Below are 17,945 nucleotides of genomic sequence, written 5' to 3'. Positions count from 1 at the left end.
ATTGGTTCAGCCGTTCTCGAGTTATGAGCTTACCAACACATTTTGCGATTCATTTTTATATTAAAGAAGAAAGATAATATAATATGCTTTTTTCACTCATGTACCTACTTGAATGAAGTTTTTGGTTAAGAAGTTTTTATATTTACCCATTACCTAGGTACAGCTACCAATAATTAATAATTAATCCATACTTAATATTATAAATGCGAAAGTAACTCTGTCTGTCTGTCTGTTACTCAATCACGCCTTAACTACTGAACCAATTTGCATGAAATTTTGTATAGAGATATTTTGATACCCGAGAAAGGACATAGGATAGGTTTTATCCCGGAAATCCCACGGAAACGGGATCTATGCGAGTTTTTCTTTAACTGCGCGGTCGATGCCGCGGGTGGAAAGCTAGTAATATATATTTTATAATATTATACTTAGAGTTGGTAGATATCTTGTTAAAAAAGTTTATGAGATGATATCCTAATAAAAAATTTGTAAGATATTAACTTATTAATTATCTAAATACGAATGCGAATGACCGCACTTTTAGTTTTTTAAGGACAAATGAAAAATTTCAGATAACGAAAGATACTTTTCTTAATTAATATAATTTTTATTCAGTGAGCATATTAATAGGTACCTAAGTAGGTATGCGAACAAAAATTCAGAATTTAAACTATTTTACATAACATTATTTTAATTTTTAAGCTTGTTAGCGGTGTTATGGTACTAAGATTTTTCTCTATATTCTATAAGTGAGGAAAATAAAAATCCAAGTGGACAGTGATCAATAGGTATATGATTTTAAAAATCAATAGAAATAACAAAACTGAATATTTTGAATGTACATATGTAGGTAATAAAATAACTTGTAAAACTAATAATTATATGAATAGAGTGAAATAGAAACCATATCACATAATATATTAACGAAGAAAAAGCCGTATGTCATATCCAATATTGACCAAAAAACATTGTCACCCAACAACATATATAATAAAAGATAATCAACATAAAATTAAAGAAAGGGATATCTCTTACAAACAGAATTAAGGCGTTTAAAATCTAATTAATTTCGCAGTTAGCTTAAAAGGATTTTCTTGTATTTTTTAGCTTTTGATAATTTTGTATCGCCGACATATTGTAATAATTTAAAACAGCATTTAACACTAAAGAAAAGTAAAATTAAAATAAAACATTAATTTTTTCACTAATTTATATATGAAATTTTATAGAAAAGAGCGTGTGTGCCGAGCACACCTATCAGAAGTGAAACTTTTTTGGCAAGATTCAAAGATACCAAAATCGTCGTCTTACTCCATGACGTGACGGTATTGCCATGACGCGACCTTGAAATTTTACTCTCAACGCGCCTAAAGAAGTTTCACTAGATATAATTGACTTTGAATTTTTAACTCAATACAGTTAAAGCCAGGGTAAGTGCTTAGTCATAAATAAAATACAATATAGGTACATGTATTCGAAAACCTCTCAAACATGATTCATTAACTAAAGATGGCGGTATAATCATTAATTTATGTCAAATTTGATTTATTTCCCGCGGTTGTAAAAATTGCAATTTTTCATTTACACCTGTCTTTTGTTATATTGTAAGTTATTTACTTCTGAAAATAAAATTATTCATTATTTTTGTAATATGGTATTAATTATTATTGATGTGAAATTTGTACACGTCGCATCATGGCAATACCGTCACATTATGGAGTAAAGCGACGATTTTGGTTTCTTTGAATCTTGCCAAAGAAGTTTCACTTCTGACACGTGTGCTCGGCACACACGTTCTTATTTATCACAGGTAAGTGAAGCCAGGGTTAGCGCTAGTTAATATATATGTCGGAGGTTGGCCGAGATCAGAATGATTAAGATTCATAATTCTTATAACTTTTATTAGCAATTCCTTTACAAACTATAATTTAAATAAACACAAAAGGGCAAAGGGCAAAAACGATCCGCCGAGGGAAAAACTAATTGTTCCCGAACAAAGAGACCACTGACAAGTCACGACAAGTGACAGTTCTTTTTCGCGCCTCTTCTTCGGCCCCGGCGTTCCGTCGGTACGCGACACTAGCTCCATCAAGTGTCACATCGCGTACTTTGCCAATTCCTTTTCACGCCGACACGGCCTTCCTGACAGACGCCCGGCCTCGGGCGTTAATCATCTTACGTCCGAGTCCAGCATATGCCTAGTCGTTACTCATCTGAAAAGGACCACATATTAGGAAAACACTCTCATTAAGGAATACCTCAGCAGCACCCATTCAATTCCTGCGAAACCTCTTAAAGCCATCATACCTATGGTATGAGGCACTGTAGAAGATTGCAGTTACTCATGAGAATACTGCAGCTCGATAAGTCATTAAGTATCATTGAAACCGATACATCCAGCTAGTCCCGAACACGAGACTACTGGCTATCGCTGTAATAACTCTCCCATTACTCTATGCCCAGCTAGCTTCCAACTTTAGAAACTACTGTAGCAAATTACCTTGATCATCACATATTCTCCACACATTAACCAAATCATCATCATCAATTTGATCAGCTAAACGAGTAGCTGTCGAACCTTCACCGTCGCTATACTCATCGCAAATTCTATATAGGGATACAGTATCATCATCATCAATTTTATCGTCCTTGCTTATTGATTGATTCACAACAACGTCACTAACTGCTGAATCATCAATTCGAACACTGTCCGCATTATCATTAGTCGCCGACACGGTATCTTCATTAAGAGCCTGTTCACAAAGCGCTTCCGCTAATTCGGTTAAGCCTGCCCTTCCTCTGGGAACTTCACGCAAGCTTTCATGGGGGTATTTATAAATTCTCTTAGAGCCATCTACATGTTGCAATTCATAACGGTCATTTTCTAAAATACTAATGATTTTAAAGGGTCCCCGAAATTTACGATCTAATTTTGTTTGGTTTCGTTCACTATTTTTCAAAAATACGAAATCACCTTGTTTAAAATGTTTGATACGTGCTTTAGTTTTATCGAAGCGTTCTTTATCATGATTCGCTACTGCTTCTATACTTTTACAGGCGTTTTCCCGAATTTCATCAAGATTCAACCGACTATCATCATTATCGCAAGAAATTTTGGATAAACCAGGAGTTAGAGCCTTCGTACCGAACATCAATTCCGTGGGCGTATACCCCGTCACTCTACATCTTGTTGTGTTCATTACTAATTGAATATCACCTAATTCATCTCGCCAAACACTATCTGTGCTGTTTTCCACAACAGTTAACATGTTTTTTTAATGTTTGCATAACACGCTCAACCTGGCCGTTTGCTCTACTTGCACCAACAGCAATAAAATGTAACTCAATATTATTTTCAGAGCAAATTTGTTTAAACTCAGAGCTAATAAAGCAACGGCCTTGGTCAGCGACCACACGTTTGGGCACACCGAACAAATGTATGGCTTGTCTTAAACTTTCGACAGCACAGTTAGCGTCCAAGCGCAGAGTGTGTCGTAAAAGAACATACTTTGTAAATGCATCTATAATAACCGTCACGTATTCTTTTCTCTGACTTTTACCACTAAGTTTACCGCTTATATCAATATGGATAGTATGCCAGGGGCAAGAGACTTTGGGTATAGGATGCAATCTTATCTGAGGAGAACCGGAAGTGTTTTTACACGCTTTGCAGACCAAACACGAATCAACAAACCTTTTAACCGCTTTATTCATACCAGGAAACCAATATGAATCGTACAATTTTTCGAGCGTTTTATCGAATCCTAGGTGCTTAATTTCCGAATGAACATGGCTTATTAACGACCAAGCTAAAGACCTAGGCACAATAGGTAACCATAAGTTTTGCTTATTACGTTGAATCTTGCGGTACAGTATACCTTTACGAATATCGTATGATCCAGCTAGATCATTTGGTAGATCTCCAGTCCGCCATTTTGACATAATTTGAGATATTTCATGATCTCGTTGTTGTTCTACCACTATCCACTCCTTTTGCAGATTCAATATTTTAACGTTCTTTCTATTATGGACATTAATTGTTGCGTTTTCATGCACGTCGCAGTCAGGCAAAGGATTTCTTGACAAAAAATCGGCGTGCGACATAAACCTACCTTCTTTGTACTCGATTTTAAAGTCGTAACCCTGCAATATGGCCCACCACCTATGCACGCGCGGAGTTAAATCGCGTTTGGTCGAAGAGGATTTTAAAGCGTTGCAATCCGTTCGAACTGTAAAATGGCGACCGTATAAATAGTGGCGAAAATGTTCTACAGCCCGAACGACGGCTAATGTTTCCAGCTCGTACGAATGGTAGCGTGATTCAGCTTCTGATGTACGTCGGCTAAAATACGCAATGACGTGTGGTACTTTATTGGATCGCTGAATAAGAATTGCACCGTAACCTAATGAACTTGCGTCAGTATGAAGTTCAATATCTTTGTCGGGATCAAATATAACTAGTACAGGCTCTGAAGTTAATATGTCAACAACACGCTGGTGAATGGCACTGTGTTCCTCAGTCCACTTAATATCACCTTTGATTTGCAACAGTGAATATAGAGGCGCTATTAAAGATGAGAAATTAGGAATAAATTGCCGAAAGTATGATGCTAATCCAATAAATTGACGTACTTGACTAACATTTTGAGGAGCCGGTATCTCTACAAGAGCTTGAATTTTATTGGGATTAGGTCTTATTTCCCCAGCTTTTATTACATAACCTAGATAGGTAACTTGTGATTTTAAAAATTTACATTTTTTCATATTTAAAGAGAAACCGTTACTGGTCAGCGCATTTAATATCTCATGTAACCGTTCGAAACCTTGTTCTAAAGTGACAGAGGGTATTAAGACGTCATCGATGTACACTTGAGCATAGGTACAGTTTCTCAGTGCAGCTTGAATACCTCGCTGAAATACCGATGGTGCATTTTTTAAGCCAAAGGGCATGGCCAGATATTCAAACTGACCATCTGGTGTAACAAACGCTGTACGCTCAACTGACAGCGGTTCTATGCTTATAGAATGAAAACTAGAAGTCATATCAAGAGAAGTGAAGAAATTCGCGCCATATAGTCTATCAATCTGGTCACTAATACGAGGAAGAGGATAATTATCTGCGCGAGTATTTGCATTTAATTCCCGGTAATCTACTACCATTCGATTTCCACCATCCTTCTTTTTTACAAGTAATATCGGACTAGCAAACGGGGAGTTACTCTCACGAATTACTCCAGCTTCCAATAATTCAGAGATTTTTTCCTTCACTATATCTCTTTCAGACGGCGATAACCTATAGGGACGTCTTTGAACAGTTTTATTCGGATCAATTAATTCTATTTTCATTTCAACCGTTTTAGCTCGTATCGTCGGCGTACCTTCAACGAAACTATCAGCGAATTTACTTAGTATAGCATATAGGCGTTCTTTATTAGTACCGACTAAATCTGTATCTATTTGAGTCATGATAATATTTGATTGACAAGCTTTTGTACATAACTGTAACGATTTAGATTTTAAAATAGTGACACCCTCTGAATTGATTTCTACCTGGACACCCATGTTAATAATATCACGGCCCAAGATAATTGGTTCAGTTAAATATTTATCATCTACAATATGAAAAAGAATCTCATAGTTAGCACTATGTATGTTTACCTTGCATTTAATTTGTTCCCTACATATAATATTTGTATTCCCAATGCCTATTAAAGAAACTAATTCATTAAATTTAATACCATCTACAAGTTTTGCAAGCCCTTCTTTAATGAGTGAACATTCAGACCCAGAATCAAATAGAAAATGAATAATCATACCCGCAACTTGCAGCTCACCAGTTACCGCCCGCTTGCCACACAGCTTGACTTCTTTTGTTGTCACCAAGGATGAATTTTTAGCAGGGCAGGCATTTGCTACATGACCAGGCAATCCACAGGAATAGCAAGTGACAAGACGTTTTTCTTCAGAACGAGGCTTCAATGTCTGTGAACTTTGAAATTTATTACAATTAAAGGATTTATGCCCCTGTTCTCCACAACGATGGCAATAACCAACAAAACTTGCATTGCGATTGGTTATATAGCGTGGGCGTTTATTTTCAGTGGCTGTGTTCGCATCATCAACTTGTCTTTTCAATGATACACCCCGCAGTGCCCGACATAATTCAGTTTTATTATTTATATTATTAGAATTTAACTCCTTCTTTATATTATTATCTAGACGAGATAATATAGCGATACAAAACCCTGTTATAACCTCGTTGTTCATAGTTGCATCGGGTATTGACTCAATAAGATGCCAAAGGCGCATACAAGCATCTGCAGCCGTCTCTTTGTCATTCATTTTGAATGTTATAACACGTTCAAAGTAATCTTGCATGAGCAAAGGTTTTGAAAACCTAGCAATTAAATGTTCTTTTACATTTTCCCATGTTATACAATCGGGATTCATTTTTGCAAGGCAAGTAGCAGCTCGGCCACGGAGTGCTTGCGTCAGACTTAATAGTAGGTCGGTACCTTTAGTATCCTTATGTTTTACCAACACCTCATTTATTCTACACCAACTCTCGATATCCGCTTCGGGGTCATCGGGATCGTATTTCATGAGCGTCGTTTGATTTTGCACTCCGCCATTAACCAATCCACGCATCACTCGCAAGAAAGCTTCCATATCACTTGAAATTGGTTGCGACTGCTGCTGACTTGATATTCCAGTACCAATGTTGCTGTGGGGATCCGATCCCACTTCTGATGTCGGAGGTTGGCCGAGATCAGAATGATTAAGATTCATAATTCTTATAACTTTTATTAGCAATTCCTTTACAAACTATAATTTAAATAAACACAAAAGGGCAAAGGGCAAAAACGATCCGCCGAGGGAAAAACTAATTGTTCCCGAACAAAGAGACCACTGACAAGTCACGACAAGTGACAGTTCTTTTTCGCGCCTCTTCTTCGGCCCCGGCGTTCCGTCGGTACGCGACACTAGCTCCATCAAGTGTCACATCGCGTACTTTGCCAATTCCTTTTCACGCCGACATATAAATTATGGTACATATCGACACAGTACCACTACAGCATCAGAAATCTGTATCAAACACAAAGGATATCCAGCTTCCAGCTTCGAAAAATTTTAATTACGTACTTTAAAAATGAACCATAATGATGTACATAATAATACTTAATACGGCCACCGCGGACGACATTCCTACGCCGGGTCCAACAGGGCACTGACGAAAAAACGCATTTAAAATTGCCACCGCAAAAAAATCATTTCTTGCCATATACGAAAAACTATCTGAAAAATTTTCGTCTCGCTCAAACGTCATAACTGGTGCGTGGATGTTGGAAAGTTGGATGTGGTATTAATATTTATTTATAATATGCTTATTTGACTATTTTCTGTGAATTTGATAACATTAAGTAATTGATATTACGATTATTGAATATCACATATCACGCATAGAATAAGATAAACTATTAAGGAAATATTAGGTACTTGGATAATTTATAAGTGCTCAAGAAGGAAACAGAAGAATGAAAGATAATAGATATCTATGTATTATGTTGCAATGTGCTAGCTTAGTTTTTCTAACGAACTCTGCTCCGATTTTAACCAAATCCGTTCAGCCGTTCTGACATCATTCAGTAAATAACAACCATTCCTATTAACCAGTACAAAAATGAAGGATATATCCCTATATTATTGTACTTAATACGGCCTACTATACGTATACTCCTACTTATATTTTCTCTAATAAGCTCGTTCTAAGTTATATTTTAACAATGGTGGTTTTCTCACACTACTTTTAATGAAGTAAGGAAACAAATATGTAATAACAAAAGTTAATAGAAAATACCTTTATTCAAGTCAATTATCAAGTAACTAATAGTCCATTAATTATATAAAGATAAGTAATATGTGCACAATACTTTTAAATAACAAAGAAAAATAATGTATCAACAAATATTCAAACCACGAAGCTATGCTAAACCGACCATAAAAATCGCCATTACAAAAATAAAAATACAAATTACCTTCTCCATTCAACAACGCTCCGCATCCTTCGAATAACTGTAACCGAAAGAAACTGCAAGTCGAAAAAGATGACATACCACCTCAGGAACAAAATATCTCTAATTACCAACAATTGGTCGCAACCGGTCTGTGTACAAAATTATTTGCCACATATAAAACCTCCGTACATCGCAACCTCGACCGTGTTCCAAACTCTTTAGAGCGAATGACAGATGAACTGTCAATTTTGACAGAACAAATGTATTTTGGCGGGAAAGCCACGCCCGGCGGTGTTTTTGCCGCGGATTTTTGGCAAGGGTGGAGTCTCGTCGCGTACAACCTATATAATTATGGTGAAAATTGTTGTTTTTAGGGAAATCGTGGTGTTTAAGAATTGAGATGGGGATGGAAAAAAATTAAACGTTTTTCAGCGTAAATGAATTAAACCCGTGTGGTACCTAGCTGCTATCTGGTATTGAGTTAACATACTGAAGTAATTACTACAGTAATACAACTTGATTACTACAGCATTGTTTATTAGTGTGTGTTATATTCCAATTGGAATATACCTAGGCAAATATTCCGTGATGTTTATTATGCTATCATAGATTGGTTTGTATTGTATATGTTACTTTTATATCATACTAGCGGTCCGCCCCGGCTTTGCCCGTGGTACATATGAAAAATAGATGTTGGCCGATTCTCAGACTTACCCGATATGCACAGAAAATTTCATGAGAATCGGTCAAGCCGTTTCGTAGGAGTATGCAGACTAACATTGTGACACGAGAATTTTATATACCTATATGAAGATATTCTCGATTCCTTTAACTTTTTATTTTCCGGCTTCAAATCAATATAACTAATAGACAATATTTTAATTTACTTTAACTACGATCCATAACTCCATAAGTAGTGTACTCAGAACTCCATGCTAAAAATAACTACATTTAGGTGTGCAAATTAATTTTTACTGAAATTCATGACTGGTGTGATCATGCTTGAATATTTGTGTTTTGTAAAAGTAGGTATTTTATTCGAAATTGACAGTTTTTCTAAACAAACTAGCCTCTGACCTATGTATAGAATATAGATTCTAATTTCAGTTCCATTTTTACGAGGAAATCGATCTTACATAAAAAGGTTGAACTAAGTAAGGTGCGTAACTATATCTCTATGTATCCTTAAATCTTTAAAACTACGCAGATTTTGATGTGGTTTTTTAAGCTATTACATAGTTTCTATCGCGGGCCTTGAGCGCGGGGACCGAATCCAGAAATTGCGTAACGAAAAACCTCACGCTCCCCACTCCGACAGGCACGGAAGTCTGGCTTGAAGGCATAGCATGCAATAGCTTTACCGCGGTAGTCCCCGAGTGCCACACGCCTTTTTTTTATTAGATGGAGTGATTCAAGAGGAAGGTTTTAGTATATAATTTATTAGGTTTTAGACTTGTTCTGTGTTTTAGATAAAGCGGGTGCAGCCGCGGGCGGAAAGCTTCTATAATAAGTGTAGTCGGGATTAAACCATAACCATCTCAAAATAAAACAACACAATATCCTTTACCATTTATTAATCTAAATCTACATTCGATAAATCCTCTGTAATCTTCTTTACCTCTTCCTCGCTTCTCTTCTCTCCTATCTTATTCGATTCTTCTCTCTTCTTAGATTCTTCTCTTTTATTCTTAGCTTCTACTTTCTTCTCTCCGTATAACTTCTTTAAGCTATCGAGCACGAATTTGGGCATATTCGGGTTCGGTTGGTGTATTTCATATTCCCCATTTTCATTTTTTACCAATTCTACCATAGATTCTTCTAGATTTGGTGGTTCTTTTTGTATTGGTGTTGGTTTTTTCATACGCTGCGCCCAGTTCTGAAGATATTTGCCCGCGTCTGTTTGTAGGAACTGTAATGTTTAAATAATATTATTATCTAAAATCTTAATATTATGCGAAATATTATAAAGCAGAAAAATTTGTGTGTTTGGTTGGTCGAACGCGCTAATCTCAGGAACTACTGGTCGAATCTGAAAAATTCTTTCGGTGTTGGATAGCTCATTTATCCTCGATAAATGAACTATCTAACACCGAAAGATTTTTTTCAAATCGGACCAATAGTTTCAGAGATTAGCGCGTTCAAACAAACAAACACTTCAGCTTTATAATATTAGTCTAGATATTTAATTAATGATTTGATACTAATAAAAAAATAAATAAAATTACCTTTTCCTTATTCTTATTAACTTTCTTCACAGGATATGGAGCTTGTCGTTTCGAGTTCGTCGGAAATGCTTGGCCAGCTGTAATAATAAATGTGTATGTTTATTTATCTTTCACACCGCAACGGTTGGTCAGATATGGATTGATCGAAAAAAATAAAAATAACGCTATCTCTTCCACTTTAAATGTGGTTGCTGACTAATTTTAAACTTTTTTATAACCCTTAGTGATAAGGGATATCTGACATATTTTTCTTTATAAATTAATTATTGCTCTCTTATTTATTCTACAAGTATACCTATGACCTATGTTAAATTCGTATAGATTCACCTTTATTTCATTTTGCCAACTTTAACACTGAGCTAGCGCGCAAGAGCAACTTTTGTCTCGTTCACTATTTAGTCTCTCCCATCAACTGTATGGGCTAGTAAGAAAGTGCGCGCACGTAGCGACGCAACTCCCCATACAGTTGATGGGAGAGACTAAATAGTGAACGAGACAAAAGTTGCTCTTGCGAGCTAGATCACAGATTACCAAAACTTCTCTACATAAAGAAAATATGTTAGAGTAAATATTAAATTTATTTTTTTTAAATTACGTTTTAGTTTTAAAATGTACTTTAGTTAACTCACTCAAAGGTAAGGTATTAGTTTGTGGTCCCAACTCCAACATGACTTGAAAATCAGCATGGTTACCGAAAGCGAAGCCAAAACCCACGCGGGAATCCGTTCCTGGAAATAAAAACGGAGTTATTAATTATTAATATTATCTATGAATTATAATATTACAATAGCTATATTATCTACCTATATCTCGTTGTTTATCAATTAAAAATCTCGAATCTCGAAGAAGGTACACAAAATTATAAAGAAAATCACGCAGACTTTACACAAAATTAAATATGCTTACTGCAAAATATCTAGCGCCATCTAGTGTAAGTTTGCAGAAATATTTACAGCATATATTATATTAATTTTATTCTATATCCTAATAATTTTATACAAACCTTTTTTTATAGGTGGTATATTGGAATACGCCACTGACAGAAGCGAAGGTAGCTCTTCAGGTATGATGATGGAGCAGCTTCCTGGAATTATAAGGAAATAATCAAATAGTCTATAATTTTATTATGTAATGTTTGGTAAAATTTATATAATACTAGCAGTGCCACGCGGTTTCACCCGCATTGCTCTGCTCCTGTTGGTCTTAGGGTGATGATATAAAGCCTAAAACCTTCCTCGATAAATGGGCTATCTTACACCGAAAGAATTTTTCAAATGGGACCAGTAGTTCCTGAGATTAGCGCGTTCAAACAAACAAACTCTTCAGCTTTATAATATTAGTATAGATGTACCTACTTAACTATACCGTCTAAAATCTATAGATATATTATAAAGTTGAAGAGTTTGTTTGAACTCGCTAATCTTAAGAACTTTGGGTTTGATTTGAAAAATTATTTCATTGTTAGACAGTCTATTTATCGAGAAAAGCCATAGGGCTATTATATCATCACATCACACCAATAGGAGCGGAGCAATGCGGGTAAAACCGCGGAGCACAGCTAGTATTACCTACATAATCATTATAATAATTTCTATTATTAGGCAATAATAGAAAGTTGTGTTATTTACTTCTCTCATAAATATTAACTTTAAAATCTGATCAGATTTTTAATAATTAAGGAAAATTATTACTCTTAACTCATCTAAAGAAGTTTCTCTTAAAAGGAAAGCAGAATAACAGATCAACGCACACCCAAAAAAAATAATATTAGAAACTTGAAATTGCATCATGCTTAATTACATATTTAATATCAGTCATATTTATTATAACATTCACTTGTTGCATATAAATCTATAGATAATATAGATAATATTATAAAGCTGAAGAGTTTGTTTGTTTGAACGCGCTAATCTCAGGAACTACTGGTCCGATTTGAAAAATTATTTCGGTGTTAGATTATAGATAGTCCATTTATCGAGCAAGGCTTATATGCTGTATACCATCACGCTCAGACCAACAGGAGCGGAGCAATGCGGTTGAGACCGCGGAGCGCAGCTAGGTAGTTTCATATAATTATAATGATCTACAATTACATCACAGTCGTTTTTTTTTTTTGGAAAAGAGTTCATATAATGTTCATCAGTTCTTTATTGGTAAATTTATTCCGCGGCTTCGCTAAATTTCATTGTAATCGGTTCAGTTGTATTTGCGTGAAAGAGTAACAAACATACACACACACATCCACCCTCACAAATATTAGTAGGATAGGATTCATATTATATTTTACCTACTTGTGTTCACAATGTTTGTACCTAACCAAAATACTCCGAAACGGCTTAACTGATTTGTATGAAATTGTGTCTATCGGTGGGTCTATGTATATTGTATATTGTATAGGTCGATAAATGTTATTTAAGTCTTTTAATGTATCCTAGTACCTACAATAAAATATTAACCTACATAACATGTTCCAAAAATCCTTGCATAAATTATATTATGTGACCTTATTTATTATTCTGATTAATGACAAAAAATGAGGAAATAAATTATGTATTATAATGAGGACAAAAACAAATTACTTGTAAAATATCAGAAACACAGAAAGGCGTATTAAAGTGAATGGTAGGTAATTATTTATTCAAATATCCTTCAGATTATTATTACGTAGATAGCGATCTCTATTCATAAAATCATACATATCATAGTAAATACTTACATACACCTATCCTAATTCCTATCCTATCCTACCTACTAATATTATAAATGCGAAAGTTTGTGAGGATGTGTATGTGTGTTTGTTACTCTTTCACGTAAATACTACTGAACCGATTACAATGAAATTTACCACACATATTATAGAGGGTAACTTGGATTAACACATAGGATAGGTTTTATCCCGGATCCCACGGGAACGGGAAATATGCGGGTTTTTCTTTGAAAACGCGACGGCGGCCGCGGGCGGAAAGCTAGTTATTAAAAATCATAAAATTGATAAATGTGAAATGTATGAAATATCAAATAAATTTTAGGGCTTTTATTGAAATATGAAAAGCTCCTGTTACTATAAAAAATAAAGAAACAGAATATAACGTTTCAAGTATATAAACCCTGAATAAAAATATTATAAAAACATAAAAATTGAAATTATTATTCCAAAATATTATAGAACTAATAAAATGAATAAAAAAAATATTTTATCAATGAAATAACGTTACGCCATAAAAATATTTACGTTACGTTCCTATTTACGAAATAAAGTCAAAGATCACCCATCACGACTTTGACCGCGCTAAACATTGCATAACCGACCTCTTACACCGTGCTAAGTCTTGCGCAACTCTAAATTTTATTTTGATCACATAATTTTATAATTAGTGATGATAATCATAGATAATTAATACATATTTTATTCAACATAAAGAAAAATATTAAATCTGGTAATAATAATTATTGACGATAAAATATAATAATTTAATTTACCTAGGTTTATTTTATAAAAAAAAATATAAATGTTTGTTGCCTTCAAAATCCCATTTTTTTAAAATAATAATTTCAGCAGTGAATTGACAACATACATAACAACAAATAATGAGAAATAATTATAAAAGTAAAGCTAATAATTATCCATCGTAATTTACGCGGAAAAAGTTTTCAATTGGTTAAACAATAATCACATGTTGTGTTGACAATAGTAAAACTCACCGAATGAAAGTAGGAACAAGGAAAGTATCGCGCGGATTTCCATATTTTATTTCGTAACACTAATATGGCAATAAATCAATTAAATTAGCGCCGAGCCATTGTCACAACACAATGAAGGGATTTAAAAAAAAATAAATTAAAAATGTAATCTGTCACAGCTGAGTTTTGCCGCCAAACTGACAACAGACACATGAATACAACTTTCACTATTGCGACAAGGATTTATCTTCCGTGGTTGTCAGCGGAATTTCAACCTTAACACGATCAGAATGAAAGCAACATTCCTTAGCAATGTGTGACGACTTGCGACATTATTCTTATGAGTCATATCCGTGAATTCGAAATTTAAAATCAGGTGGAGGTAAACAAAACAGAAAATAGAGAAAAATCAACCTAATTTCATTTGTGTAAAACTCAAATTCGCTTACATTCTAATGTCAATATGTGTGCATGTGTGCAGTCCCATTCACTAAGAAAGTAACGTAATGGGATTATCCAATGTCATTAGAAATTAGAAAGAATAACAGTCACTATTTCCTCAAATATAGAAGACATAATAGTTTGAAATATAAAGAGAGTTATGACGTTCTGTAATGCTTATTCATTCAAGTTTAGAAGAAAATAAGAGTGACCCCTCGTATTTCAACTAATATGGAAAGCTTGCACAGATTAAAAATTTTCTTTTCAGAATAATGGTAGGTATATGAAATATTTTATCACGCTTTCTAATCTCACCTAAATAATGCTTGCTTACTATTTCTAGGATCGCTCTAATCTTTCCCTGCCTATAAAAAGAATCTCCTATGTTGTTTCATTTAAATTATACAAGAAAAAAGTATTGAAAAATATCTTACTACTGAAAACCTATTTTTAAATTATTAAAAAATGCTGTGATTTGTAATTTATTATTTATAGAATAGAATAGAATAGAATAGAAAGAATTTATTTACCAAAGGCCAACAACAGATATAATAAAAGAAAAGAAATACAAAAACAGAGAAAGAGACAAAAGTGTGGCAGACCTTTAGCAAAAAGGGACCAACTCAGTATTTAGCTGTGCCATCAACGGCACAGCACTGCTTTTCAGTGGCCCCCTTGTTTGAAGAAAAGCTACAGACCGAAATAGAAGAATGGAAATAATATTCAAAATTCAAAAAATAAACAAAATATATCACACATTAAAAATATCATACATATAAGTAAAAGAAAATTGTATGGTAACGAATATAATAAAAATTAATAAACATACATATAAATAAATACACACAAAAGAGAGATGCTACGTTTTACGGTAGGATTTAAAAATAAAATCAGCAACTTTAATTTTGAAGTTATTAATGCAACGAAGGTTACGTAAGGGTGGAGGCAAGTTATTCCAACACTTCGTAGCATTATAACTGAAACTGCCTCTGAAAGCGGTTGTGTGATGTTTGGGCACAATAAGTAGCTTTTGACTCATACGGCATACCCCTGGTTTCATAGCAATGCGATTTGCGTCCTTTATCCCTACAGAAATGAAGCCTCTGGTAAAGGTACGTTGGACGCTCATTACTAATAATCCCAAAAAGAAACTTAGCAAAATGCACTTGACGTCGGCTTTCCATATTTAAAATTTTAGCTTCATACAAAAAAGGACTGACGTGATGGCGCGGCGGAATATTCCAGCAGAATCGCGCACAACTATTTTGTACACGTTGTATAGCCTTTTTAGTACGCACAAGTAATCTGGAACCATACATACAATCCGTGTAATTAAATTTTGATAATTATACATTTATTCGTAAAAAAGTACAACGGGACCGATTAATTCTTGAAATTTATACTAATATTATAAAGCTGAAGAGTTTGTTTGTTTGAACGCACTAATCTCGGGAACTACTGGTCCGATTTGAAAAATTCTTTCGGTGTTAGATAGCCCATTTATTGAGGAAGGTTATAGGCTATATTTCATCACGCTACGGGCAACAGGACTGGAGCCACGGGGGTGAAACCGCGCGGAGCAGCTAGTTACTAATAAAATATATTATGTACTTGCAATTTGCAAAACTTAAAATATGTATTCGTTATTCTAATTTTATCTTATTTTCTTACCTACGCCATATTTAATCACACTGTTAAATTTTTAAATTATAAAATTTATAAGCTTACAATGCTTTTTTTTTTTTTTTGTGTGGTGTTTCTCAATGTTAGCCAGAAGGGCTTCTACATTTTAACGCGGACGCGACTTACAATGCTTAGATATACGTTTTCTTCACACCAATAGTGACACACAATTGAATTAAAACAATAAAATACAATTAACATTCCGAAAAGGGAGAAACAATTGATTTATTAACTACGCTTAAACGCGGCTTTGGTTGTCTGGTAAAAATATCATATCTCATTTAATTGTTAAAATATTACCTATGCCTTGTGATAGTAAAAGACATTTGAAAAACGGACGAGTCACTTTTTTAATTGAAAATGGTCATCTTCCTTCTTTAAGCCAACATGTGTCATATGAAAAATACTACCTATATCTACATTATGTATCTATGATGCTGGTAATACTATGATATATAAAAAAGCTAGATACGTTACCCGCTCTCTATTTTGGCAAGAAAAAACTCAGCTAAGTGCCCGAGTTTCACTTAGTTTTTTTTTTTTTTTTTTTTTTTTTTTCTATACTGCAACTTAGCCATCTGTTTATATAAACAATAATCTAATATGGTTTCTGATTTTCATCTGTAAATATGTTTATACACTGAGATTTGCATCCAGTGACGCAAAGCTCATCATTTGTCTGCGAATCTTATCGCAAGATCGGGTATGCTATTTCTCTTCAGGCGAGAAAATCTCACAGTGCCCCCTCCCTTCAGTTCAGCAGCTAATTTATTTATATGGTGTCCCAATCTGCCTTGATATTTCTTGCTGTTTAGTTCAATTTCTTGCTTCACTGAGTGCAGGTTGAGATCTAAGTTCATATATTTATTGCTAATGTATGGTGGGATGTTGAACATAGCTCTCATAGTTTTATTCTGGAACCTTTCGAGAATTTCGATATTGCTATGGCTGGCTGTTCCCCAGAGCTGAATGCCATAAGTCCAGACTGGTTTCAGAATAGCTTTATAGATAGCCATTTTACTGGCATCATTCAACTTTGACTTACGTCCGATTAGCCAGTACATACTACGTACTTTACAGTCTAGTTGCTTGCGTTTGGTCCATATATGTTTACGCCAAGTAAGACGGCGGTCAAGATGCATTCCCAGATATTTTGCGTCATCTGATTGTGGGATCTCTTTGTTCATAAGTTTGACAGGTGGACAGGTTTTCGTTCTAAGTGTGAAAGTTACTTGTACTGATTTATCTGTATTAGCCTTCATGCGCCATCTATCAAGCCATTCTTCGATGCGGGTAAGGTGATATTGTAGTTTGACTGAAGCAGTATCAGGGTTTTCATGTGTAGTTAGAATAGCCGTATCATCTGCGTACGTAGCAGTAATGGTGTTAGGATCAGTTGGTATATCTGATGTGTACAAAAGATAAAGTACGGGACCTAGTATGCTACCTTGAGGTACTCCTGACTTAATTTCATGCATGTCTGATATATCAGAATTATATTTTACTTCGTAGCATCTATTAGCCAGGTAAGAATTTAGTAGTGGGAAGAACGAATGTGGAAGCATTTTTTTAATTTTGAAAAGAAGCCCGTCATGCCACACTTTGTCGAACGCTTGGCTTATATCTAGAAAAACTGCGCAGCAATATTTTTTACTTTCCATCGCTCTACCTATAACATCCACCAGCCGATGTACTTGCTCTACGGTGCCGTGCCCTTCTCTAAAACCGAACTGATGAGTTGGTATTATCTTTGCTAAATGTTCGTGCATTCTGTTTAGGATAATCTTTTCCATTAATTTTCCAATAACAGGAAGCAGACTTATAGGTCTATATGAAGATACTTCATGAACTGGTTTACCTGGCTTCAGGATCATAATCACCTGTGCTATTTTCCACTGGC

The 17,945-nt window shown here is 34.6% G+C and overlaps 2 protein-coding genes across 4 annotated transcripts; both read right to left on the bottom strand.

Annotated features, from left to right (window-relative positions):
* Window positions 1-1,884: 1,884 nt before the first annotated feature.
* On the bottom strand, window positions 1,885-7,032 carry LOC123704296. Of its 3 annotated transcripts, none has more exons than XR_006753109.1 (2): window positions 2,308-3,308; window positions 1,885-2,213 (listed from the first exon to the last, which is right to left on the bottom strand). XR_006753109.1 is itself a non-coding variant. In XM_045652610.1 (2 exons), exons 1-2 carry the CDS (start codon window positions 6,787-6,789, stop codon window positions 2,206-2,208), a joined length of 981 nt encoding a protein of 326 aa, XP_045508566.1. In that variant the 5' UTR covers window positions 6,790-7,032; the 3' UTR covers window positions 1,885-2,205. The 3 variants fall into 3 exon arrangements, 2 of the variants coding, with proteins under 2 accessions (XP_045508566.1, XP_045508567.1); XM_045652610.1 differs by lacking the exon at window positions 2,308-3,308 and adding an exon at window positions 5,817-7,032; XM_045652611.1 differs by having other exon boundaries at window positions 2,501-3,308.
* A 2,543-nt stretch (window positions 7,033-9,575) lies between these two features.
* LOC123704368 lies at window positions 9,576-14,141 on the bottom strand. Its single transcript, XM_045652721.1, has 5 exons — window positions 13,943-14,141; window positions 11,244-11,324; window positions 10,870-10,968; window positions 10,241-10,317; window positions 9,576-9,924 (listed from the first exon to the last, which is right to left on the bottom strand). The coding sequence occupies exons 1-5, from the start codon at window positions 13,983-13,985 to the stop codon at window positions 9,589-9,591; spliced, it is 636 nt and encodes a 211-aa protein (XP_045508677.1). The 5' UTR covers window positions 13,986-14,141; the 3' UTR covers window positions 9,576-9,588.
* Window positions 14,142-17,945: the final 3,804 nt, after the last annotated feature.

This window comes from Colias croceus, chromosome 29 (genome assembly GCF_905220415.1).
Source record: "Colias croceus chromosome 29, ilColCroc2.1".
NCBI classification, from domain to species: Eukaryota; Metazoa; Arthropoda; class Insecta; order Lepidoptera; family Pieridae; genus Colias; species Colias croceus.
This window is presented reverse-complemented; position numbering and strand designations above follow the sequence as displayed.